The sequence below is a fragment of the Mus pahari genome, chromosome 18, assembly GCF_900095145.1.
Source record: "Mus pahari chromosome 18, PAHARI_EIJ_v1.1, whole genome shotgun sequence".
In the NCBI taxonomy this organism is placed as follows: Eukaryota; Metazoa; Chordata; class Mammalia; order Rodentia; family Muridae; genus Mus; species Mus pahari.
Window position 1 is genome coordinate 22,823,991 of NC_034607.1, and position 27,845 is coordinate 22,851,835.

Consider the following 27,845-nt stretch of genomic DNA (forward strand, 5'->3'; position numbering starts at 1 on the left):
TAAATTATTAATTTATCATTCCACAAAAATTAGTCACTACCCATTTAATAGGTAAGTTACTATTTTCAATATAAATTAATACATTAATTTATATATATACTCAATTCTCTTACAAGTTAGGCTAATGTATCCTTCAATAAAAATTATCTGTAAATATTACACATAAATTCACTCAATTAATTCCAAGTAAACAAGTAGTCAATTTGTTTTCCTTGATGACAGTACAACGTGATGTCCCTAAGAGTAGTGATGACCTAAGAGTAGTCTATAGAAGGTAGGAGGCACTGAAACCATTTTGAATTTAAGAGACAAACATATTTAGGGAAGAATTAACAGGGCTAGGTAAGGGGAATGATGAGCAAATGTGTATCACTGATAGGTGGTAGCATGGAAACAAAACAAAATCCACAAAGTAAACTGTACTTAAAAGCACTTGGACATAACTTTACATCAGGGATCTGCAAGCAATCTGTTGAGGTGATGCAAAAAGCTATGTTAGTATCTATAACAAAAGCATATACTTTTTATAGCAGCTTCCCATGTTCTAGGCTGGTAACATGAGCTCATACTCCCTTCTGTAATGGTGCTTACTGAGGCATTGCATTGTTTTATGCTTAATAGTATAAGAATAAGAATATTCTGCCCAGTAGAACCTTGAAAACTGAATACCAAATACAGAACTTAAATGTGACCAGTGTTGCTACGAAAAGATTTTGTTTTCTAGTTTGAGAAAGAGTCTCTTTGAGAGACCCAGTATGTGATCCTACTGCCTAATTCTCTTGAGTAATGGCATGCTAGGACCACAGCATGCACCAGCCCAGTTAAGCTAAGAGTTTTTTGGTTTGGGTGGCTTTGTTTGTTTGTTTCTTAGTAATTGTCACAAAGACCAACCTCTGCAGCATTAGATCACAGGAAGTCACTTTTAAATACACTAAAACATATTCATGTGACAGCTGGAGGCTTTTTATTATAAACTATGATAATACACTAAAGATAATCTGTTAACATCTTCAAAAACCACTCAGTATATGCGTCCCCTATCTATATTTTGCAAAGACATGAAAGGCTTTTATTATGTCTTGAAGGCTTAAGATAAAGCTTGTTATAGAGTGAGGAAATGTGTATCCAAGGACTGGGGACTAAAGAAGTAGCCCAGAGACAGCATTGACTGTCATTTGCAAGAGCCTAGGTTTAATGCCCAGAAAGAACTAAACAATACAACTACCACAACCAGATCTCACAAACAAAAACCCCATCAGTAAACATCATATTCAGTGAAATATAATTTACAGCAGTGGATAAAAAGCAACACAATAACTGCCTAAAATGTGAAAATCCATCCTACAGGGCTGGAGAGATGATGGTCAGCAGGAAGCACTGGCCATGACTATGTGAGGCTAGAGTACCCTGGTCAATGCTACATAGGTTTGCAGCTCCCCTGCACTCACAATGCTCTGGAGACTGAGTCAGAGGATCCTGGGAGCAAGCTGAGCAGCAGAACTAGAATTAGCAAGCTCTGAGTTTGATGAGACAGCATGCTTCAGAATATATGGTGGAGAGAGAGACAGGAAGACACCTGACCATCAGTTGTTGGCATCCGCATGTACTTCCCAGCTACACAGTGGTTAAAGGCCTCTTACTTGCAGAGGACCACGGCTTGGTTTCTAGCACCCATACTGAGTGGCTTACAAAACATCTATGACCTTAGTTCCATGAGATCCAATGCCTCTGGCCTCTGTGAGTACCTGCACAAAAGTGGTGCACAAAAACTGAAACAGGCATACACACATACACGGAAATGGAAATAAATAAGTAATAAACGTGGGTACCATTACATTAACATTATCAACACATTGCTTTCTCTTCTGTTCACTTAGCTGTGAGTATGGGAGCTCTCTGTCTGCTGCGTTAGACACCAAACTTTTATAAAAAACAAAAATTGGTTCTAAAAGAAATTATCACAAGTATAAAGGGTTTTATGGATATAATCTGTTAAATCATAGTATATAAAAACTGATTGTAATACAAGCAGACAAACAGAAGAAATTAATTTGCCTGTGGTTTAAACTAATAAAAACTGCAGTGTCTTCACAAAGACTTTTTTCTTCTTATGTCTGTAGAGCTTATGAAGAGATATTATACATAATGAAGATAAAACAATCAAATATTAGGTAAATATGACTATAATACAACATCATCTTATAAAAAGGTAAAGAGATCCGTTTTCTATTTTATTGTCACTATAGAAAAATTCAAATAAAAAGTAGGCTAGTTTGAAATCAAACTATAAAGTAGATCAACTTATGAAGCAGATGGGTAAGTGTATGGATTCATGTCACTGTATATACTAAATGAAATTAAATATCACCTTACCGAAGACATTCTCTGTGGAAAATCCCTTTGCAGATTTACCCAAACCCTGAAAACAAAACAGAAAAGGTTTATTTGTATGCTTGTTACCTCCAGATCTTTTGAATTATAGTTAACTGCAAACTTATCAACATTCAAATCCCTATGGTGGCTCTTAAAACTGCACCCTCCGCCTGCTTCCATTGACATCTCGACTCAGCTGCACAGACCCCACCCCAACTCAAACGCACACATGCACATAACTTAAAAAGTTCATATAGGGGGGCTAGAGAGATGGCTCAGTGGTTAAGAGCACTGACTGCTCTTCCGAAAGTCCTGAGTTCAAATCGCAGCAACCACATGGTGGCTCACAACCATCCGTAATGAGATCTGATGCCCTCTTTTGGTGCATCTAAAGACAGCTACAGTATACTTAGATATAATAAATAAATCTTTTTTAAAAAAGTTCGCCGGGCATAGTGGCACACGCCTTTAATCCCAGCACTTGGGAGGCAGAGGCAGGCGGATTTCTGAGTTGGAGGCCACCATGGTCTACGGAGTGAGTTCCAGGACAGCCAGGGCTATACAGAGAAACCCTGTCTCAAAAAACCAAAAAAAAAAAAAAGTTCACATAGGTAGAAAATTGGCGTTGATACTCATTTTTTTCACTTGCACGGAACCATCCCAGACTTTCCCCAAATAACAGTCATTTCATCTATAAATTTGATCATCTTCAATCTAATTAATTATGTTTTAATATCAAAAAAAGGCCACTGCAGGCCATATAAGGCCTTTGGTGATACTAAAACCATCAAGTTGACCTGGAAGCTCAGGTTTGGTAGGGAAGAAAGTAGAAAAGGAGGAAGGAAATGCATTCACAGAGAATGGTAAGAGAAAAATCCATTTCCCCTAAAAGGGCCAATTCATTATTTAAAATGAACTTAAGTACATATCAAAGTACCTAGAAGTAGAAATAACTGCAATCAGTAACATGAGGTCTGCATGTCTATCTAAGCATCAATAAATATGATGGCAGGATATTTCAAACAAGAAGGAGCCTCATATAGGATGGCCGTTGCATGAACACTCAGCAGCTTCGTCTGTTAAGCACACTCTACGAGGGTCACTCAGTGGCCATATCATTCACAATGCATTTCTGTGAATAACAGATCATGACTGCAGGTTTAAAAGACTCTCATTTATACACGGAGGCATTCTAAAAGCAGAAATCTGGTTGTTGTTTCTTTTGGTTTGTTTGTTTAATTTAAAGCATCCAACTGTTTTATATATTCTGCTGTTCTAATATATTCTGCTTTGGACATCAAACAGAGAGCATTTAGGGAACAGCAGATACAGAGGGTTTTGTTTGAGGTTCCCTAACCTACTTAGAGAAAAAAATGGCCAAAGACAGAAGCCTACGTTTATCCCCTAATAGTAACTTCATTAAACAAGATCAGACTCACAGCACAGAGGAAGAGATGAACAACCCAACATCACATCCAAGCACATAGGAACTTTGTGTTATCTGCCCCTTTGATGATTTTTTTCCTGTTGTTGTTTGTTTTCTTTGCCATGGACAACTTTAATTGGGTAGTAAATGATTCTGAAGGGGAGAAGAGTGTATTAGAGCCTCAACTCCATACCTTCTTTTACTGTGTCATTTTTACAGCTTGTGTATACTGTTAACACTTTTATTTGCTGCTAGATTGTCTACTGTTGGTTTATTTTGACAAATTCAATTCATTGAGAACATTTCCAATTCCACATGCAACTCAAATAACCCAGCTAGAATAAACATTACACCCACAGAATTACAGAAACAGTATTCTATCCAACTACACTGTCCCATTAAAACCAAAACATAATAAAAGTGCACAAATACATAAAATTAGTTTAAAATCTTTAAATGCTATCAAAACTATGCAATTTACCTCTGCTTATTACTGACAAGACTACAAATCCAGACACTTCAATGGGGCCCCACATGGGAAAGTTATTTTTCACCAATTAGAAGTATGAATAACTCTGAACATAATATGAGTTGCATATTCATTTTTAAAATAAACAGTATGCATATCTATAAATTAGAGCCTGGATCATCTAAACTTATTTAATACATACTGAATACAGGATTCAGACAACAACCATCTTAGAGAGTCTCCATCACCTACAGATAATAGTATAGCTGCTCCAGTGTAATGCCCCCTCCATGATCAAAAAAGCACTCACAATATTGCTTGGACAGTTTTATTCAGTGCAACTTCTATTTACATAAATGCCTCCACTTACATAAATGAGATACATGAGTGAATGCATTTAACAAGGCAGCAGATGACATCATGGTAATAAAATATGACTTAACTAAAACTACATCTAGAGTAGAGATAGTATACTTCATTAGTAGTACAAAATCTCTAATACATATGTATGTCAGTATCCAGCACATGAGTCCTAGGTACTAATCTAAGACATCTACATAAGAACTCACTAGTTTTACACCAGGAGAAACAGAGTCACCTTCCACCCTTGCTTTTAGCTGTAATGAAGTCATCCTCCTTTAATTTTCTTTCATCTTTTAATTCTTGTCTCCCATGAACTTAAACACTCAGACTTTTATCTGTTGAACTATATTATTGACCTTATTCACCTAATTTTAGCATGAAATTCTAAAGATATAAATAAATTTCTGGTCTTTAGTCCCTTTCTGCTTTTAGTATGTACCACAGAGAAGTCTTCTGTGCACTGAGCCCAGTGACCACTTCCAGAACTGTCTATTCACTATGATTAGCATTTTCTCACACAAAGGGGCATCTCACCCTTCTGCACCAAAACTGTGTCTGCTGGTGATGAAGGCTATCAGGAGAAGGTGGCAGTCTGAGTTACATCTGTACTGTCTGACATGAGATCTTATAAAATTCAAACACAAATGGATTAGAGTGTGGATTATGAGGACATTGCTTACCCTTGGGAGCCCATAACTTGAAGTTACCTTTATAATATCTTTTCTGGATTAGATACTAACTACAAGTTTGTGTTTCCTTTATAAAAATTCTCACGGTGACTTGGTCATTTCCTCATAGACCAGATTTGCCTATCTGATAAAATTCAATTCAAAGTAAACCTGGATGGCCAGAAATACCAGTGTTTGTCCTATGTTATACTATACCCATTTGTACTTCTTGATTTTTTAATTAATGAATGATTTCTCTGAGATCAAACAGTTGAAGTCCACAACTAAGCCTATTTCCTTGCTTTCTCAACCTGCCTGAACCTTACAATTTAACAGTCATTTATCTAACCAACTACTATAAATCCCAAACCAAACAGAGACAAGTTTCAATTTTCTATCAGTCTTCCTTGATGGATATCACAGATACATTTCCTCATAAAATTGGTTTTGAATATGTCTTTATTGTCCATAATCTTAACTTAATTTTTAACAAGAGTATATTTGTATCTTACATTATTATTTATACTTACTTATTTCATTTCTTCTCTCTTTTATGGTGCAAACTCTAAGAAGCAATCATGAAGTCTGGTTCCCCACTGCTTCCCTGGCACTAATAAAGCTGTCTACTCCACTGCTGGTTGTAACAGCTGTGATCCATTCCAATTCCCACTCACTGCTTCAGACCATCCAAAGCAATTCACAAGCTTTACATGAAATGGACTGACTGCCCAAGGTGTTTTTTCCTTGCTTGGCAGGATTATTTGAGCAATAACAAAGAGAGAGAATTCTCCCTACATGAAGACATCTATGTAAAAAGTTATATAATGAAGGCAAACTCTGTAAGTTACTGAGATGATTACATCATGTTACTCAAAGCGCAAACAGAAAACACAGACAGCTACTCTAGCAGCCTGGATGTGAGAGGAGAGAAGGGCTTTAGCACGCCAGAGCATGGGAAACACAAGTTCAGACATGGCGAAAAGGTCAGCAAATGATTTTGCCTTTTCCCCTTCTCTCCCATTCCCTGTACCTTGCTAAACTGTGATATTACATTCCTGAAGCTAGCCACCAATATTCCCATATTTGGCCACTTCCTCCCCCTGAGGCTCTCTACTGAGTTCCAGCTACCAAAGTATTGGAAGACTAGCGATCATAAGCCCCATTTTTTGGCTACCCTAATCAACCTATCCAATCAAAACAAACAACCTCCTCTTAACAGAAGATTTCCCCTTTTACGTTTATAAACTGCCATTTACAAAGAGGCTATATCTGTCTCCTCCCTATCCAGAGGCAGTCCCTTTGTCCCTTGGGGCAAATTTCCCTTCCTCCCTTCTCCCTTGAATCTTTTCTCTTATCCCTTGTCCTCTATACCCAATCTTTTGTCTCTTATTCCCTGTCCTTTGTCCCTCTGGTGCAAATAAATCTTTGTGTTGAGAATTTGATCTTTGGTATCATCATGTGCCAACTTTGAGATCCTTTCGAAATCTGTCTGGCCTACTAAGTAAAAGAGAGGCGGCCAAGGGAGACACTACGGCAAAGCTTTGATGATGAGAAAGCAGCTTTTCCTTAGAGAGGCATTGTCTACTACAAATGTATTATCTATTAAATTCACTCATATATATGTGTGTGTCCCTGTGAGATATACATATAGAAAGTTATCTATTTCTACAGTGTAAGCAGAAAGCTAAGCAGAAATGTAGCACACATACACCTCATTATTACCTTATTAAGGTCTAATCTTCAAAACAGCTGCTTAACTTCCAAAAACTGAAGAAATAACAAAGTTTTCCCTAAAATGAAGAGAAAAATAGTACAGATGACTACTTTTACAAACTATATACATTTTTTCATGCAAAAGTTTGAATACAACTGAAAGCCTTTGAAATGCCTTATCTTTTAAGAAAGTTTTCGGGATACTACCAGAGAGAGTAGCATCAACCCTGACAAAATGCATAGGAGGTTCTGAGAAAGGGTTCCTCTCACATATGACTGACTACCTGAGAATGACGGTCCCAAAGGTCGCTGCTACAGCCTCATCCTGCATAAAGTCCACTGCATACATACAACACACACACACACACACACACACGTGCGCAAACAGAACCTCTCTCTGTGCAAGCCTGTGCTGACGATACACTTGCTGCTAATATCTATGGCTGAGAATGACAGCAATCTTCAGCAAGCATGCTCACTTGCCTTTAAAAGCCTGCACTGGCACAGTACTCCTTAATATACAGTATGGGTCTACTGTACTATGGGATGTGTCAGGAAATCAGGATACTCTATTCCCTTTCTTAATCTTTAGAGAACCTTTCTCTGAATTTCACTTGGACCAGACTTTTAGGAATTCAATATACCGTGTTCTAGTAAATATTAAGTCATCTGGGAAAAAAAATCTGAGGAATAAAATTATGTAGGATTCATAACCTGATTTAAGCCTTATTAAAGATACAGAAAAAAAAAAAGGTGAAGTTCATTAATTTCCCAAGCTTTTTTTTTTCAACCCAGTAACACGATCTCTCAGCAAAATAAAATGTTGTTTTAGAAACCAATTACAATTTAAGAAAGGAAAAAATTCCTAATGTGAAATGAAAAATTCATAAATTAGGACAATGAGGTCAAGTCAACACAACAAAAAGTACAGTTTAGTCTCTGCCCCACTGTCAACTTCAGAAAATAATTACCTAGTCAAAAGTACAGACAAAACCGTGTTTTATCACAGTTCCTTTCAACTTTCCTTTTGGGTTTCATCTTAAAACTTTCTGTCTCACACACACCCATGGACTCTTGGTAAACAACCATATGGGTATTTATTAAACAACAGATTAAAACCCATATGAACCTCATACCAATAAAGTCACTATCCACTTTTCGAAGAAAAAAAAAAACAGATTAAAAGTAGATCCTTCATTAATACTGTTCAATATAACTAAAGAAAGAAAAAAAAAACTGAAAACAAAATTGTCCTTTGGCAAAACGCTGCTTTTTGTGTCCTTGGCAGGAAGTATCAGCTTGAATCAAAGTACTTTTAAAAGCCAGTTTTCCGATCTGTAGCAGGGCAGAGGAGCTCCGTCCTTTAATCCTAGCACTCTGCGGCAAAAGCCGGTGGATCTCTGGGCACCAGGTTTAGGATTTTCTTCTGAAACTTGTCACCTGGGCAAGTACCTGAAGCCTCTGAGGCTCCCAATAACACACACACACACACACACACACACACACACACACACACACACACACACACGGCAAGTACCTTAAGCTTGACTACCTGAAATTTGTGGCCTCCCTGAGAGAGAGGATGCTGAACACAGCGAGTTATCCCTGCCGCCAACGCATAGCGCACTTTCTCCACAACTCCCCCAAATGTGGTTGTAAACAACCCCTCATATCATCCAGGGCCCGACCTCCAGCGCTGACACCCAGAACTCCAACACCCTAGCGTTCACTCTCCCACACATCACCGAAAATCCCGGCAACTGTTTCAACCTGCGCAGACGCGACTTCGACTTCCGGAGCCGTGGAACACACGCATGCGCACTCCAATCGTTCCGCCCGCTTTTTGCTTGTGCTTTGAGAGGCAGGCGGGGCCTCGGCCAAGCTCCTCCCAGTTCGTCACCGCAGAGTAGGAAGCCGGCTGCTCCTCTTTCTACGCCCCTAATGGATTTTTCTGGGGGCTGGGGGAAAACTGTTTAAAGACTTTTTAACTGACTTGAAAGAGTCCCAAGACCTGTTGCCAATTGGAACCCTATTCCGAGTGAGACTCCAAATTCTATTTTGTAGAAACAAAACCCTTTGTTGACCTTCTAAGTTAAGCACCCAAATGCACTTTTTACACGATGTAAATAGACGAAGATAACAATGTTTTGTTGTTTATTTAATCGCAGTTTAGGGCTATTATGCTATTGTGAGGAAAGTTGAAAAATACCACGAATCCTTTGTTAACCTGAAGATTTATCTTTCTTTACTATATTTTTGAGTGATGAAAAATTGTCATGAGTTTAGAAACTTTGTAATGATTAATTTCAGAACATAGAAAGCTAAACAAGAGCATGTAGGCTTATATGGAATGTAAAAAATGAATTAAAAATAAAATAATTTAAAAAGGAATGTGTGGACTTTAAAAGTTTATCGTGATTATTTGGAGTTATTTGGGAACCATCTGTATCGGGTTAAAAGGAGTTTTTAAACACAGAATAACATTTTTTATCTTCCACAAAATATTCCACTATTAGTTTAAATTGAGTCTACGTCTATTCATTATGCCCGCCCACTTTTTTCAGGAAGTGGGAAAAGTTTTGAAATTCCATTGATGAAAATGAAGGTCTTTTGTTCATTCTTTTAAACTACATGCAGCATTAACGGCACTGCCTAGAAGTAGATGGTAATCTTTCTCCCCTACAATTTGTTCATCAAAGATTGTGTGCACTGACAAAAATGATGGGATTGTATGCATTTATGGTAGAAAGGAATTGATCTCCATTGTTCTATCAATAGAAAAAAATCAGTTAAAGGTATCTTTCTCATAACTGAGAAGAATAGATGTGATTTCCATGTAACTGAATTAAAGAAATTCAGTGTGATTGGGGCATATTCCACCTATAACATGGAATCAGAATTTGGCACAATGGTATCGCATATGTGAAGAAAACCAAATAAATTGGCAATGCTACTTATGCTCCCATTAAAATGATACAAGTGGGACCAATTTTGAAGTGACTATATTAGACTAAAAGGAGACTTAAAAACAAAATGTACTTCTTTGGTTTGTTATTTATGTCTTCCCATCTATGCTAGTGTCATCCATATTAAAACTTCCTAATATTACCCACAGTGGTCTAATAGGAGTGTTAGCCAACTCCTCCCTATTTTTATATTAGAAATTATCTTTTGCTTTTTATTTCTGACAGGCAGCCTTAGTATCAACCCACTGGTTCTTCAGCAGAAAACTCCCACTGTTTTTACTACAGTTAGATTTAAGCATAAGTGTGTTTCAGATTGTTCAGAGATGGAAGGCGATTATTTTCTGGTCTATCTATAGCAGATATGTCAAGATTTTCTGTTGCATACAGATTTCCTGGAAATTCTTCCTGGAACCACGTAAGAAAATATGTGCATCATTTTCTCTGGCAGAAATCACAAAATCAGAAGGAATACTTGATGAAGTCAGTTCTGGGGTTGACTGAGTGGTAAACAAGATAAAAATGAAAAACGAAAGCAAAACCCCTACCACCGAAAGCCAGTATTGAGCCCTTAAATCTACTCTCCCCACATCTCACTTTCCTCATGATTTCTAGTGATACATAATAGTATATGCTTTTATTTTTTTTTTTGCTTTTGGTTTTCAACTGATAGCATCAAAATGTAGCCTTATTTTAGGCAAATGCCATGGAAATCATAGGGCAGTGGTTCTCAACCTGTGGGTCGTGATGTCTTTGGGGATAAATGGTTCACAGGAGTTACAAATCAGATATCCCCCATATTATTTATTTACATCAGGATTCATAATTAACAGGTATGAAGTAACAACTAAATAAATAGGTGTATTGAGTCACCACAATATGAGGAACTATATTTATGGGTGTCAGAATTAGAAAAGTTAAGAACCACCGTCATCAATAAGAGCTACTAACTACCAGAAATCTGCACATGAAGTTGATATCCTGTGAGACAATACAATAAAACCCAATGTTGTTTCAAAAACTGTATACATCCCATGCATTGGTACTCTAGCAACACCTCATGTTTTGCACACCTGCCCTGTCTCCTTACTAGCTTTGCATCTTCCATTTTAGATGTTCACACCCTCAACTTTCATTTGTCATAAATTCAGCCTTTCTATTTCAGATGCATATTAGATATTTCAAATTAGATATTTAGAATGTCTCTCCATCTCTCTAATCATAACAATCTGAACTGTAAATATCGACTAACTGACCCCTAACAACTCTCCTTTTAAACGTCCACCATCTCACTCGTGTATCTTTCTTCATATCATTTAGACTACTGAAGATCGAGTGCTTATCCATAGCCACACATTGTAACTCTAGTGGGAAGCAAGAGAGAGGCATAGCTTAGAGGAAGTGACTAGACATGAGCTTACAGCCTTCCCTGTGACAACAACGTGCTCTTTAGAGTGAGCCCCCTCTCTGCCATATGGGAATACAAGAGAAGGAGTCATCTATGCATCAGAAAGCAAGCCAAACTCCAAACACCAAATATGACAATGCCTGGATCTGGACTCCCCAGCTTTCTAATTATGAGGAGTTGAGAAGTCCTGTATAAGTCACTGTGCCTTTGCTATTCACTATAGCAGTCTGTACTGATGAAGATGTAGGCCAAAACATGTCAACTTCTGGAAATGTCTGTGCATATCCGCAAATAAAATACTTCCTTTCAGAATCAATACTGTTTTGAAACCAGACATTTATTAGCATATCTATAACCCTTTCAGCATTCACTGGGACCAAAGCAATAACATCCTAAAACAACTTCATTCGTCCATCCCTGCTTAGCCATTTACATCTAATTATCTACTTAAAAGCAGAATGATTCTTTTAAAATATAATCATCACATATCACTTTCCTTGTGATTTTTTTCAGTGTTTTTCAATAAACTAAAACAAAAATCAATAAGGCCTTTTACCAGATTGTAAATTTATGTTCCAGTCTCCTCAATTTCTTCACTAAATGGTATTTGCTGTTTATTTTTGAAATATACACTTATTTTCTTAAATTCTCTCCCTACATACTACCTTAAATCACTTCCTCTCTTTAAAAGTCATTGCTGAGGAGTCCCATAATCAGAGTATATTTGACAATGATTTACTCCTTACTCATTGAATATCTTGAGAGTGTTTTAGAGAAAGTAGCTGACTGGCTAGTGCAGCATTAAAGTGGGAAATAAAACACATAAAATCCATTGATGAAAACAGAAGGTAATTTTCGACTTGTGTGCATCAGCAGCAAATAGTGACTAAGGTGATATCACCCGTCTGTTGTGTTTCTTAGAGAAGGTAGCTTATGTTCTTTTTATTTATGCTGTTTAAAACTATGGGACTAGAAGTGAGATTTATTAGTACAGAGTTTTTATGTTTATTACTCGGGAAGACCTGTATCCAATAAAAGTTGATTCCATAAATGTTTTGGTCACAATCCTAATACTCCTCTCCAGTTTAAGAATTGCAGGCACTTTTTTGGTACTATCCCTGGTGGTAAACACTCGGCCATCCTGATGTTTAGAAACAATCATAATCCAAGCATTTCTAGATAAGTTAAGTACATATTCGTTTAACAACTGAAAGAGGATAGGTGAGATGTCTTTAACTTGAATTTGACGGACACAAAGATGCAGTAAGCTCTGATATAGGAGTTCAACGATGTCCCTTGCTTTGAATGCATCTACATCCAAATGATGGTAGGGTTAAAAAATGGTATAAGAAGGAATGAGGGATGTTGAGCATGATACAGATGTTGAGACTGAGCATTATTATCTAATTTCTGGATTAAAAGGAAAGCTCTCCGTTTGCTTCTGTTTAGCTTAAGGTTGCCTATAGGTTCAACAGATAACACCTTTACTGTTTTGAGATACACTTCACCTATTCCTAATGACTCTGGGTCTTTAATCATGAAGGCATCTTGAATTTTGTTAAATGCATTTTTGATAGGTATCGAAGATATTATGTGAATTTTTTCTGCTTAAATTTTATTTACATGATGTATGACACTTTCTGGATTGTTACTCACACCTCGCATCTCTGAGATGAAGCCCACTCAGTCATAGTTTCGATGTTCTCAATATGCTCCTTGAATTTGGTTGCAAATACTTTTGTAAGGCTTTGACAAGATAAAAGAAATCATTAAAACCCTAGATTGATGAAATAGATTCTATTGCTGGTGAAGGGAAAAAGTTTATTACCCCCCAGTAGCTTAGGAACATTTGTATAGTTTGAATACTTTTTGAATTTGTGTTTGCGCAGGCCCTGATTGTTGTGTGAACTCATGCATTTTGCCGATTGTTATAGCTTTTTGTCAAGAATTTGTGGGCTTTAGTTGCTAGGCTACAGGTGAAAAACTTCCCTGGTAACCTGCTCCTGTACAGGACTCCAACCCCTCACCCCTCCTATACCCATTCTTTGTTAATCATCTCAAATCAGGAAGCTAAAACTTGTCAGATTGATGGCCCAAGGCCATGTGATTTGAAAATCCCCTATTCCCTCCTCCCTTCTTCCCCCTGGAGGGTCCATAAATAGAAAGGTCCCTCTCACCTTCTTGTCCACTCTACCCCATGTGGGATACAAGTCGTCCCCAGAGCTCTGGCACCACAAATAAAGCCTCATGTGATTTGCATCAAGGCCGGTCTCTTGTGAGTTCCCCCCCCCGGGGGGGGTGTCTTCGCCATGCTGAGACTAGAGCAAGTGTCTCCCTGTTTTCGGGAGTCTTACACTTTTGTTGTTGTAAATATTTTTTAACTTATTTACTTCACATCCTGCTCACTGCCCCCCTCCCGGTCACCCCTTTCAATAATCCTTCCCCATCCTCCTTTCTCTTCTTCTTTGAGCCAGAGGATGGGCCAGGGTATGCCCCAAACTACCCTGTTCTTGACCACCAGGCCAAGCCTCAGCGGCTATTCATAACCCTCTCATGCCTTCTAAACCAGTACCACCTGGGTGACTCTTACACATTACCAAGTACAGATGCAGCTTGAGGTAAAACCTTAGTTATCTCTGGAACACAGCTTCTTTGTGCTCTCAGAAAATGCTTCCAAGAAGATATCACCTCAGTGATGCTGGTCTCTCTTAATAACAACTATTTTTTTTAGCTCCAGATAACCAGCATAAATCATCCCCATAGTCTCCTTCTCCTCTTGACTTTAAAGCCAGAGACACATGGTCAAAGCTGCCAAGTTCAGATGCTTGCTGGGGATGGAACATGGCCCCCTGTTCTATTATATTATCACTAGCTTTCTGTTTCCCAACTCCCTCACTGCCTAAGCTTGGCTGTCCTGGATCTTGCTCTGTAGATTGACCTTGAACTCATTGATCTGCATGCCTGTCTCCTGGGATTACAAGTGTGTACCACCATGACTGAATTTAAGCTTTTGTTCAACTAGAACTTGCTCTGGCCCAGGCTGGACTTGAACTCAGAGATCTGCTTGTTTTTGTCTCTTGGGATTAAAGGTGTGTACCACCATGCCTGGATCTAAACTCAGCTGGGTAGGATCGTGCCCAAAAGTCCCACTCCCTTAGTTTGTTATCTCCTTGAACACAGAATTCATCTCCATCTCAGTTCCTGGTACTCCTTTAATACTCAAGCCACATATTTTATACTTTTCTAAGCTTGCTGCACTTGTTTTAAATGCTCTTCATGAGACTTAACCTGAGAACAAAGTCTATGAGCGGTGTTGCTGAGACTTCTTTTGTTAATGCAATTAATCTGAGTACCTTCACCTTCTTTTTTTTTTTTTATTTAGATATTTCCTTTCTTTACATTTCAAATGTTATCCCCTTTCCTAATTTCCCCTCCGAAAATTCCCGATCCTCTTCCTCTCCCCCTGCTCCCCAGCCAACCCACTCCCATTCCTGGTCCTGGCATTCCCCTATACTGGGGCATAGAACTATCACAGGACCTCTCCTACCACTGATGACTGACTAGGCCATCCTCTGCTACATATGCAGCTAGAGCCACAAGTTTCACCATGTGTTTTCTTTGATTAGTTCCAAGGAGCTCTGGGGGTACTGGCTAGTTCATATTGCTATTCCTCCTATGGGGCTTCAGACCCCTTCAGCTCCCTGGATACTTTCACTGGCTCCTTCATTGGGGACCTTGTGCTCTGTCCAATGGATGACTGTGAGCATCCACTTCTGTATTTCCCCAGCACTGGTAGAGCCTCACTGGAGACAGCTATATCAGGCTCTTGTTGGCATCTGCCTAGTNTCTNGGTTTGGTGGCTGTTTATGGGATAGATCCCCAAGTGGGGCAGTCTCTGGATGGTCATTCCTTCAGGTTCTGCTCCAAACTTTGTAACTCCTTCCATGGGTATTTTGTTCCCCATTCTAAGAAGTAATGAAGTGCCCACACTTTGGTCTTCCTTCTTCTTGAGTTTCATGTGCTTTGCAAATTGTATCTAGAGTATTCTAAATTTCAGGGCTAATATGCACTTATCAGTGAGTGCATATCATGTGTGTTCTTTTGTGATTGGGTTACCTCATTAGGGATGATATCTTCCAGATGCATCCATTTGCCTAAGAATTTCATAAATTCATTGTTTTTAATTGCTGAGTAGTACTACATTGTGTAAATGTACCACATTTTCTGTATCCATTCCTCTGCTGAGGGACATCTGGGTTCTTTCCAGCTTCTGGCTATTATAAATAAGGCTGCTATGAACATAGTGGAGCATGTGTCCTTATTACAAGTTGGAACATCTTCTGGGTATATGCCCACAAGAGGTATTGCTGGATCTTCTGGTAGTACTATGTCCAATTTTCTGACAAACGACCAAACTGATTTCCAGAGTGTTTGTACCAGTTTTCAATCCACCAGCAATGGAGAAGTGTTCCTCTTTCTCCAAATCCTTGCCAACATCTGCTGTCACCTGAATTTTTGATCTTAGCCATTCTGACTGGTGTGAGGTGCAATCTCAAGGTTGTTTGATTTGCATTTCCCCAATGATTAAGGATGTTGACCAGTTTTTCAGGTGCTTCTCAGTCATTCGGTATTCTTCAGTTGAGAATTCTTTGTTTTGCTCTGTACCCCATTTTTAATTATGGTTATTTGATTTTCTGGAGTCCAGATTCTTGAGGTTTTTGTATATATTGGATATTAGTCCCCTATCGTATTTAGGATTGGTAAAGATTCTTTCCCAATCTGTTTGTGGCCTTTTTGTCTTATTGACAGTGTCTTTTGCCTTACAGAAGCTTTGCAATTTTATGAGGTCCCATTTGTCAATTCTTGATCTTACAACGCAAGCCATTGCTGTTCTGTTCAGGAATTTTTCCCCTGTGCCCGTATCTTCGAGGCTTTTCCCCACTTTCACCTCTATAAGTTTCAGTGTCTCTGGTTTTATGTGGAGTTCCTTGATACATTTAGACTTGAGCTTTGTACAAGGAGATAAAAATGGATCAATTTACATTCTTCTACATGATAACCGCCAGTTGTGACAGCACCATTTGTTGAAAATGTTGTCTTTTTTCCACTGGAAGTTTTTAGCTCCCTTGTCAAAGATCAAATGATCATAGGTATATGGGTTCATTTCTGGGTCTTCAGTTCTATTCCATTGATCTACCTGTCTGTCGCTGTACAAGTACCATGCAGTTTTTATCACAATTGCTCTGTAGTACAGCTTGAGGTCAGGCATGGTGATTCCACCAGAGGTTCCTTTATTGTTGAGAATAGTTTTTGCTATCCTAGTTTTTTTGTTATTCCAGATGAATTTGCATATTGCCCTTTCTAACTCAGTCAAGAATTGAGTTGGAATTTTGATGGAGATTGCATTGAACCTGTATATTGCTTTGGGCAAGGTGGCCATTATTAATCCTACCAATCCATGAGTATGGGAGATCTTTCCACCTTCTGAGATCTTCTTTGATTTCTTTCTTCAGAGACTTGAAGTTCTTATCATACAGATCTTTCACTTGCTTAGTTAGAGACACACCAAGATACTTTATATTATTTGTGACTATTGTGAAGTGTGTTGTTTCCCTAATTGCTTTCTCAGCCTGTTTATCCTTTGAGTAGAGGAAGGCCACTGATCTGTTTGAATTAATTTTGTATCTAGAAGTGGATACTCACAGCCATCCATTGGACTGAGCACAGGGTCCCCAATGGAGGAACTAGAGAAAGGACCCAAGGAGCTGAAGGAGTTTGCAGACCCATAGGAGAAACAGCAATACCCTAGAGCTCCCAGGGACTAAACCACCAACCAAACAGTACACATGGAGGGACCCATGGCTCCAGCCGCATATGTAGCAGCAGATGGCCTTGTGGGACATCAATGAGAGGAGAGAGCCTTGGTCCTGTGAAGATTTGATGCCCCAATGTAGGGGAATGCCATGGTGGGAAAGTGGGAGTTGGTGGGTTAGTGAGCAGGGGGAGGGGGAATGGAAAAGGGGGGTTTTCGGGGGGGAAACAAGGAAAGGGAATAATATTTGAAATGTAAATAAAGAAAATATCTAATAAAATGGGAAAAATCAAAATATTGTAACACACTTAAGCAAACAGAATTATCCTTATAATAAAGAAGACTATATGTGTAATCATATTAAACTCTGTTTTTACTACCAGGAAGTCAGGGTCAATTTTTTTTTTCTTTTTGAAAGTTTACTTAATGCTATTTTGTGTGTGAGTGTGAGTGTTCTGCTTCCATGTATGTCTTGGTATCATGTGTCTGCAATTTATGAGGAATCCAGAGAAGGGTATTGGATATTCTGTGAGGTGCTGGGAATTGAAACCCATTTGTCTGCAAGAGCAATCTGTGCTCTTAAGTACTGAGCCTGCCCTGGGATCAAATTCAAGCACAAAAGTTATGTGTTGCAGTGGCTGACACATTACCATACTACACTGTTTGAGATTTATTTTGAATACAAAAGGGGGGAAGGCTTTATACTAAAGTGATTCTGAATTGTGTCAAGTTGACGATTAAAACTAACCACACTACCTCAATCTTCGTCAACTGAGTACAGAAACCTCTCACTTTTGTTTGAGAAGGGATCTCATTTCATAACCCTGGTTGGAATATCCTAAACTGTGTAGGATACAGTTGCCCCTGACCCAAAAATCTGCTTCCAGAGGGCAAACACCAAATTGTTTGACACCATTTCTGGCCAACAATAATATGTTTAAACTATAACCTCTGTTCTTTGTTTCTGAAGTCTTCTTCTATGGTAATTTAATATACATTCCAACTGTCAATTTTCAAAATAATTTTCAGAGTCCAAATCCTATTTAATGTTCATGTTCAATTGCTTGGTTGATCATATTCAACTTGATTTTTCCACTTTCACACAGCACAGGGCATTGTGCCTATTAAATCATGGCAAACACAATTATCCCCATCATCCTCACATCAGCTAACTTAACAAAAATAGTTTCTCACAGATATGTCCACAAGCCAACACACATACACAAGCTCTCATTGGGACTTCATGAACCAGATATTCTTCATTATGTCAAGTTTAAATTAAAAATAATCCACAAAACAATCAAAGCATAATAATATTATATTGGAATGGCATGTCAGTGCACTCAGAATAGTTATTAGCAAAATAAATGACACGTGATAATGAAGAAGTGGGTAAGGGAAACATAAACACTGCTGGGAGAAATTTAGATTAGTTGAGTTACTAGTGACATCAGTTTATAAGTTCCTCAATGCCAGGTTTGGCATGGCTGCATAATGGGAGGTGTGACACAGTTCCTGCTCCTGGAGCATTGCCAGGCTGTTATCCCCATACATGCTGATGGTTTCTTTTGCCCTGAAGCTGATCTGCTATCTTTACTACTCTACTTTCAATCTTTCTTTCTGGGGAACAAACAACACACACACACACAGCTCAGAGCTAATCATGCCATAATAATCGAAACAGATGTGGTTTTCAGAAATGAAGAAGGAAGATGGTTATGACGCTGTGGAGAATGAGGAACAGGCTTTCTGCTTGGCCTTTGGGGCCATGGAAAAGGATCTAGACAACATAACCATAAAGGTCATAAAAGCCTACATAGTCCTTTGTATAAATAGTTCATTTCCAGAGTTGTGGGATCAGGAGATGATACGTGTACCCTCTGGACCAATGAGTGCTGCATTAGTTAGTCAGGGTAAACTTGAGGACATCAAGGATAGAGAGTCAAAGTAGTCCTACGAAGAAAAGGTATGGGTAGAAAAGTAGGAAATTATATATGGTTTAGTAATAAATAGGATTAGAAGGAGAGTACATGAGGCTAAGGAAATGCTAGGATGACGGAATGAAGATTAAAGAATTAAAAGATGATTTAGAAGCATACAAAAAGGTAGCAATCTGTTTTTCTAGCTGTTTGAAGAATTGGAGATAATAATACCTGAAAATATATTAGACGGAGCTAACTGTTTTACTTACATAAATTCAAAACTTAGTAAGGAACTATTTTAATTGTAGTAGTCTGTTATCTTTCTGTTTTTACATGAAAATAGTTACTCCACAGCTACCTGTGAAGAAAAGGCCCTGTAAACCTATAAGGAAATGTGCTTGGGCTCTCTGTGTTCGGGCTCTCTCTGACTATTAAGGCGAAGAACAAGTAAGCTGAAAAATAGTTCGCCTGAAGAATAAAGAATACTGAAAATGGTCAGGGGACAGAGAGAGTACCTTAACTAGCAGCTTTCATCTGCTACTGACTCTGAGTCATTACTGAATCAATACAGTTCCCATTCCTGCCTTCTTCAGGACCCTCCTCATGTGGAGGCTGTACCTCAGTAACTCTGGATGCTAGAACTATAATTATCATGACTCTGCTATCTGACTCATGGGAACAATTAGAAAGACTTTAACTCAACATATCATGGCAATATGTAAATATTCATGTTATTTTTTTTTCAGAAATATCCATAGTAGCTGAGCTATAGACTCTAACTGGGTATACATCCATAGGTGGATACAGCATAAAATACAGATATAAAATGTACTACTTATACTTCAGACACAAATAAAAAACAATTATAACATTTTTAAGAAAATGAGCACAACAGGTCATAATCATATTTGGTGAAACAAGTCAGACAGAAAAAATATCAGTTTCTTATTTTGTACATAGGAGATTTAGAAAGCCACATGAAGTTATACATACATACATACATACATACATACATACATACATACATACATAGAGTGAATGAATAGAAAGAAATATATTGCTGGTGAATATGGTCAAGGCAGGTAACATTTCAAATTATTCTTATAACCTGATCAATATTTACCATATTTAAATTCCAATTAATTTGAAAGGATTTTAATAATTTAAAAATATTATAATTTCAGAATTATTACTTTTTGAATTAATAAACTGTACATTTTCCTTCAAAAGAATAAACATATTCATATTTAAAGTCAGTCATTGAGGAAAAAAAATCAGTCTAGGTAAGTATTATAGCTAATTTCTCAAATGTTGATAGCATGATTAATAACTTTTTACTGGCAATACATGAAAAAATAATCTTAGGACTTTTTACTCTGTATACATCAAACAGAAACCATAGAAACCATGTAAGGTGATAGATGTATTTATTTGCTTGACTATAGCAATCATTTCAATGTGTTTATCAAAACATGCTCCTCTATGATCATGGAAGCCTTATTTTGTTTGTTTGTTTGTTTGTTTGTTTTTACATAATCTTTGTTTTATTTGTATTTTTTGTTTTTTATTAGATATTTTCTTTATTTACATTTCAGATGTTATCCCATGTCCTAGTTTCCCTTCCAAAAAAATCCCCTATCCCCTCTCCCTGTTCTTCAACCCACCCACTCCCATTCGTGGTCCTGGGATTCCAGTTCCATGGAACTATACCACCAATCAAAGAAAACACATGGTATAACTTGTGAATCTAGCTGCATATGTAGCAAAGGATGGCCTAGTAGGTCATCAATGGGAGGAGAGGCCTTTGGTCCTGTGAAGGCTCTATGCCCCAGTATATTGGAATGCCAGCAAACCTTATTCTTAATAGTCAAAAACTGTAAACAATCCAGATGTTCCTCAAGCAAAGAATGGATAAAGGCAATGTGGTTTATTTACACAATTAAACATTTTTAAGCTATTGAAATATGTATATTAAGAATATTGAAGGAGCCGGGCAGTGGTGGTGTACGCCTTTAATCCCAGCACTTGGGAGGCAGAGGCAGGTGGATTTCTGAGTTCGAGGCCAGCCTGGTCTTCAAAGTGAGTTCCAGGACAGTCAGGGCTACACATAGAAACCCTGTCTTGAAAAACCAAAAAAAAAAGAAAAAAGAAAAAAAAGAATATTGAAGGAAAATGGATGGGACTAAAAAAAGTCATTCTGAGTGAGGTAACCCAGACCTAAAATGAGAGGCATGGTATGTACTCATTAATAACTGAATATTAGCCAAAATATATAGACTATCCATAATATAACCCACAATTCTTACGAAATTTAACAGGAAGGAAGACCCAAGTGAAGATACTTAAAGCCCACTTAGAAGGGGGAACAAATTAACTGTGAGAGGCAGCAGGAGGGAGAGAGGGGAGGGGGAGAGGAAAAAGGAGCAGGATCAGTTTTCATTGAGCAGGACAGAAGGCCAGAGACCCAGGAGAATGAATGGAAATATGTCGTTGCTGGGGTTGGAGAGAGGGTAGAACCTCTAGAAAGTTCCAGAGACCTGGGATTTGAGCAACTCCTTGGACTTAGTGGGGATGACCATAGCTGAAATGCCCAACAGTGGAGAGATGGAATCTGAAGAGACCACCTCCAGTAGAGAGACAATGCCCCGAGTGGAAGAGTGGACTCACCAAACCATCTTCAAAAATTTTGACCCAGAATTATTACTGTCTAAAAGAAACACAGGGACAAAAATGGAGCAGGGATTGAAGGAAAGGTCATTGAAGGAAGGCTGAACTTGGGATTTATTCCATGGCTGAGCATCAAACCCTGACACTACTACTGAGGGTATGCTGTGATTGCAGATAGCAGCCTTGTAAGGCTGGCTATCTTCTGTAAGGCTCTACCAGAGCTGACTGAGACAGATGCAGAAACTTAAAGCCAATCATTGGAATGAAGTCAGGGACCCCTGTGTAAGAGTTGAGGGAAGGATTGAAACAACAGAAAAGGATGGCAACCCCATAGGAAGACCAATATTATCAATAACCCATACCCCTGAGAGCTCCCAAGAGACTAAGCCACCAAGCAATCATTGAATTGAATGGGTTTGTTATGGCCGCTAGCACATATGTATCAGAAAACTGGTCTGTCCTTAATGAGAGAGGATGGTTCTAATCCTATAGAGACTTGATGCCCCCAGGAAGGTGGATGCTGGGGCTGGGGTGATGTGAGGTTAGGTGGGAGTGGGTGGGGCTAGGTGGGTGGGAGAACACCCTCTCTGAGACAAAGGGAGGCAGGATGGGGTAAAAAGAATTCTGGGAGGGGGTATGGGGAAGGGGAAGCTACTTTGGAATGTAAATATTAAAAAAATAATTTAAGATTCCTGAGTGCAATGGTGTTACAATTCCAAACACAAGTGTACTGCCACATTTTTAAGATTAAGATCAAAATGTTTTAGGAGCCAATGTCTTCTATTTGTATATGCATAAGGGTGTGTGTGTGTGTGTGTGTGTGTGTGTGAGAGAGAGAGAGAGAGAGAGAGAGAGAGAGAGAGAGAGAGAGAGCATTTATGCTTATGATGGGAGTGTAGTTTCTGTGAACTCCAGCACATGTGGAGCTTAGAGTAAAACTCTACGTGAAGGACCTTATTACTCTCATGTTTGCCACTGCTCACACAAAGCCATCTGGGAGCATGAGGTCCCATGAATTCTCCCACTTGTACATCACATCTTACCATAGGAATACAGAGATCACAAATATAAGCTTTCACATCTGCATCATACTGGGTCAACAGGATTTATACTCAGAACCCGTGTTTGCCTAACAAGTGTTTTACCCATGAAGGCATCAAACCAACACCAAACTATAAGTGTTTAATGCATATTTGGGAGAGGTTGTCTCCTCTTTCACACTTTCTGGATAGCAGTTAGTAGATCGCATTCTGGAATTATAGATCTCACAATTTATATTAATTCTTAATTAAGTCATTCCTTCACTGATAATTTCAACTTTTGTATAGTTAATAAATTTATGTTTAGTTTACAATCTTTTTGTTTATTTAGCTATTCTAAAGTTGTTTCACCTTATGTACCTGGAGATCTGGCTATCCCTCAAATTCATGACCTCTATATATTTCACACAAAAGCTGTTTTAATCCCATCTATCTAATTGCCAGCTATCCTGAGGGAAACTTCNGAGGGAACCAGCTACTAGATGGTTCAATTAGTCTTTGGCGCCTATACCCAGGTCAGACGACCGATTTGCACGTCAGGACCACTACGGACCTCCACCAGAGTTTCCTCTGGCTTCNCCCTGCCCGGTCCCTTAACTCATAAATATTATTGCAACATTTCTCAACCTACTTACAGGTGAAGCTTTATAAGTGTGAACCCAGAGTTTGTTTTCCCTGTACTACTTTATTGGAGTCATCTCACAACCAGCTAATTCAATAACTATTTCATGTATCATAAAGCTATAATGGAATGTTGCAAGTGTAAAGCAGAATCTTCTAATTTGCACAATTTATGTACTCCAGATCAATCTAGAACACTATAATAGATTTGAAATCCAATAATAATGGACAGACTGAGAAATAAACAGTCGTTAATTCATCCTATGAATATTTATATCAACTGAACAGAGTCTATGAAATTAAACATTATACATTTATTAATGACTTTGATATTGCTGATAAATTATATTACCAGAAACAACTTACAACAAGAAAAGTTTAATTTTAGCTTACAACTGCAGAGGGAGAGAGTCCACTGTAGCAGAGTAGAGATGGTACCAGGATCCAGCCGTTCACAGTTCATACACACACTGGGAAAATAAGAAAGACAAGAAGTGAGGTCAAGCAACACAACACAAAGTCACAAAGCCAACTCAGGTGATATATTTTCTATAGCAAGACCTCCAATTACTGAAGTTTCCATAATATCAGAAACAGCACCAGCAACTAAGGAAAAATGTTCAAAGGCATGAAATCATAAGAAAATTTCTTCTTCAAACTAGCATAGTATGTGCTGTTGTTCTTAAAGCAAAGGTTTCATTCCAGTGGGTGGTATAGATAGGAAATAAAATAAACATATTACTGAATATCTGAATGGTTGAATAGGTTTTTTATCCCTCTTAATCCACTAAATTGTCTTTCTTAGGTATTAATATCTCTATAACATCACACATCCTCCCCCCTTCTATTTCTTTCCTATTGCCTTCCTTCCTTCCTCCCTTTCTTCCCTCCGTCCTATCTTTCAACATTTTCTCCTCTCTACTTGCTTCTATTTTATCACTTCATACTCATAGAGGTATATATAAAATACATATACTCTTTAAGTTTGAGATATTATATACTCTGTGTTAGTTTGAATATGCTTGGCCCAGAGAGTGACACTATTAGATGGTGTGGCCTTGCTGGAGGTAGTGTGTCACTGTCAGTGTAGACAATATGACCCTCCTCTTAATCATGTTGGAATTAGTCTTCTACTATTTGCCTTTGGAACAAGATATAGACCTCTCGGTCTTTGCTCCAGGTCGCCAAAGCTCCAGTCCACAATGGTGAGAGTGTGGACAGCAAAAGCAACACAGCTTCTGGGACAGACCCCGTTTTCCAGGCACCTTTCCCACCAAAGGAGAAGTGGCCGATCAGGAGGGCTCTCACTGCCTGAGCTGGTGAGGGAGACATCTTTGCTCCCAGTCGCCCAGGCTCCTGTCTGCGAAGTTGAGAGTGTGGACTGCAGAAGTGACACAGATTCTGGGACAGATCACTTTTTGGACTCAGGACACACGGGCACCTTCCCTGCCAGAGGAAAGGTGGTCACCCAGGAGGGCTCTGTTCTCCAGAGCAGGTGAGAGAGCCATATTGTGTACAGGGTCCCTCTGAGACTACTCTTTGCAGGTGAGGGTGCAAACTGCAGAGGAGACACATCTGGGACAGGCCCCATTTCGGGCCTACATCTTCAACCAGGAGGCAGGTCTGAATGCCAGAATTCTGTGTGCCTTACCTACAAGAGGAGAGCTTGCCTGCGGAGAGTACTCTGACCACTGAAACTCAGGAGAGAGCTGAACTCCCAGGACTGCTGACAGAGGCTAACAGAATCACAGGAGGAACAAGCTCCAACCAGAGACAACTATAACAACTAATGCCAGAGATTACCAAATGGCGAAAGGCAAACCTAAGAATATGACTAACAGAAACCAAGATCACTCACCATCATCAGAAAACAGCACTCCAACTTCAGCCAGTCCTGGATACACCAACATATTCAAAAAACACTGATATACAAGTAGAAGACCTTAAAGAGGAAACACAAAAATCCCTTAAAGAATTACAGGAAAATGCAGCCAAACAGGTGATGGAAATAATCAAAACCATCCAAGACCGAAAAAGGGATGTGGAAACAAAAAAAAAAAGTGAAACAACTCTGGAGATAGAAACCCTAGGAAAGAAATCAGGAGGCATAGATGTGAGCATCAGCAACAGAATACAAGAGATGGAAGAGAAAATCTCAGTTCCAGAAGATTCCATAGAGAACATGGGCTCAACAATCAAAGAAAATGCAAAATGCAAAAAGATCCTAACTCAAAATATCCAGGAAATCCAGGACACAATGAGAAGACCAAACCTATGGAAAATAGGAGTAGAAGAGAATGAAGATTTTCAACTTAAAGGGCCAGCAAATATCTTCAACAAAATTATAGAAGAAAACTTCCTGAACCTAAAGAAAGTGATGCCCATGAACATAAAAGAAGCCTACAGAACTCCAAATATACTGGAACAGAAAAGAAATTCCTCCCAACACATAATAATCAGAACAACAAATACACTAAATAAAGATAGAATATTAAAAGCAGCAAGGGAAAAGGGTCAAGTAACATATAAAGGCAGGCCTATTAGAATTACTCCAGACTTCTCACCAGAGACTATGAAAGCCAGAAGATCCTGGACAGATGTTATGCAGACACTAAGAGAACACAAATGCCAGACCAGGCTACTATACCCAGCTAAACTCTCAATTACCATAGATGGAGAANCCAAAATATTCCATGATAAAAACAAATNCACACACTATATATATATATATATATATATATATATATATATATATATATATATACGAATCCAGCACTTCAAAGGATAATAAAGGGAAAACATCAACACAAGGAAAGAAACTCCATCCTAGAAAAAGCAAAAAAGTAATCCTTCAACAAACCTAAAAGAAGACAGCCACAAGAACAGAATCCCAACTTTAACAACAAAAATAACAGGAGGCAATTACTTTTTTTAATTTCTCTTAACATCAATGGACTCAATTCCCCAGTAAAAAGACATAGACTAATAGACTGGCTGCACAAACAGGACCCAACATTTTACTGCTTACAGGAAATCCAACTCAGGGAAAAAGACAGACACTACCTCAAAGTGAAAGACTGGAAAACAATTTTCCAAGCCAATGGTCCCAAGAATAAAGCTGGGGTCGCCATTCTAGTATCGAATAAAATTGACTTCCAACCCAAAGTTATCAAAAAAAGACAAAGAGGGGCACTTCATATTCATCAAAGATAAAATCTACCAAGAGGAACTCTCAATTCTGAATATCTATGCTCCAAATACAAGAGCAGCCACATTCATTAAAGAAACTTTATTAAAGCTCAAAGCACACATTGCACCTCACACAATAATAGTGGAATATTTCAACACCCCACTCTCACCAGTGGACACATCCTGGAAACAAAAACTAAACAGAGATACATGGACACTAACAGAAGTTATAAAGCAAATGGATTTAATAGATATCTACAGAACACTTTATCTTAAAACAAAAGAATATAACTTCTACTCAGCACCACATGGTACCTCCTCCAAATTGACCATATAATTGGTCACAAAACAGGCCTACACAGATACAAAAATATTGAAATTATCCCATGCATCCTATCAGATCACCATGGACTAAGGCTGATCTTTAATAACAGCATAAACAATAGAAAGACAACACTCAAGTGGAAACTCAACAACACTCTTCTCAATGATAACTTGGTCAAGGACGAAATAAAGAAAGAAATTAAAGACTTTTTAGACTTTAATGAAAATGAAGCCAGAACATACCCAAACTATGGGACACCATGAAGGCAGTCCTAAGAGGAAAACTCATAGCCCTGAGTGCCTCCAAAAAGAAACCATAGAGAGCACATACTAGCAGGCTGACAGCAGACCTAGAAGCCATACTTTAGTTCTACTAAAGGAAGCAAATTCACCCAAGAGGAGTAGACAGCAGGAAATAATCAAACTCAGGGCTGAAATCAACAAAGTAGAAACAAAAGGAACTATTCAAAGAATCAACCAAACCAGGAGCTGGGGTTTTTTAGAAAAATCAGCAAGGTAGATAAACCCTTAGCCAGACTAACGAGAGGCCACAGGGACAATATTCTAGTTAACAAAATCAGAAATGAAAAAAGAGACATAACAACGGATCGTGAGGAAATCCAAAACATCATCAGATCCTCCTATAAAAGGCTATACTCAACAAAACTGAAAAACCTGGATGAAATATACAACTTCCTAGACAGATACCAGGTACCAAAGTTAAATCAGGATCAGATTAACAATCTAAACAGTCCCATTTCTGCTAAAGAAATAGAAGCAGTCATCAATAGTCTCCCAACCAAAAAGAGCCAAGGACCAGATGGGTTTACTGCAGAGTTCTATCAGACTTTCAAAGAAGACCTAATTCCAACTCTCCTCAAAGTATT

The 27,845-nt window shown here is 38.4% G+C and overlaps 1 protein-coding gene across 1 annotated transcript in view; it reads right to left on the bottom strand.

The window, feature by feature from the left end:
* The window catches only part of LOC110335773 (protection of telomeres protein 1-like), a 54,092-nt gene extending 45,346 nt beyond the window's left edge, over positions 1 to 8,746 (bottom strand). The window contains exons 1-4 of the mRNA XM_029531162.1: positions 8,565 to 8,746; positions 7,022 to 7,089; positions 3,813 to 3,952; positions 2,374 to 2,419 (exon numbers count right to left, since the gene is read on the bottom strand). Coding sequence (XP_029387022.1) covers positions 2,374 to 2,382 — 9 coding nt within the window. The 5' untranslated portion in view covers positions 2,383 to 2,419; positions 3,813 to 3,952; positions 7,022 to 7,089; positions 8,565 to 8,746. The remainder of the gene's footprint in view (positions 1 to 2,373; positions 2,420 to 3,812; positions 3,953 to 7,021; positions 7,090 to 8,564) is intronic.
* Between the last annotated feature and the right edge of the window lie 19,099 nt (positions 8,747 to 27,845).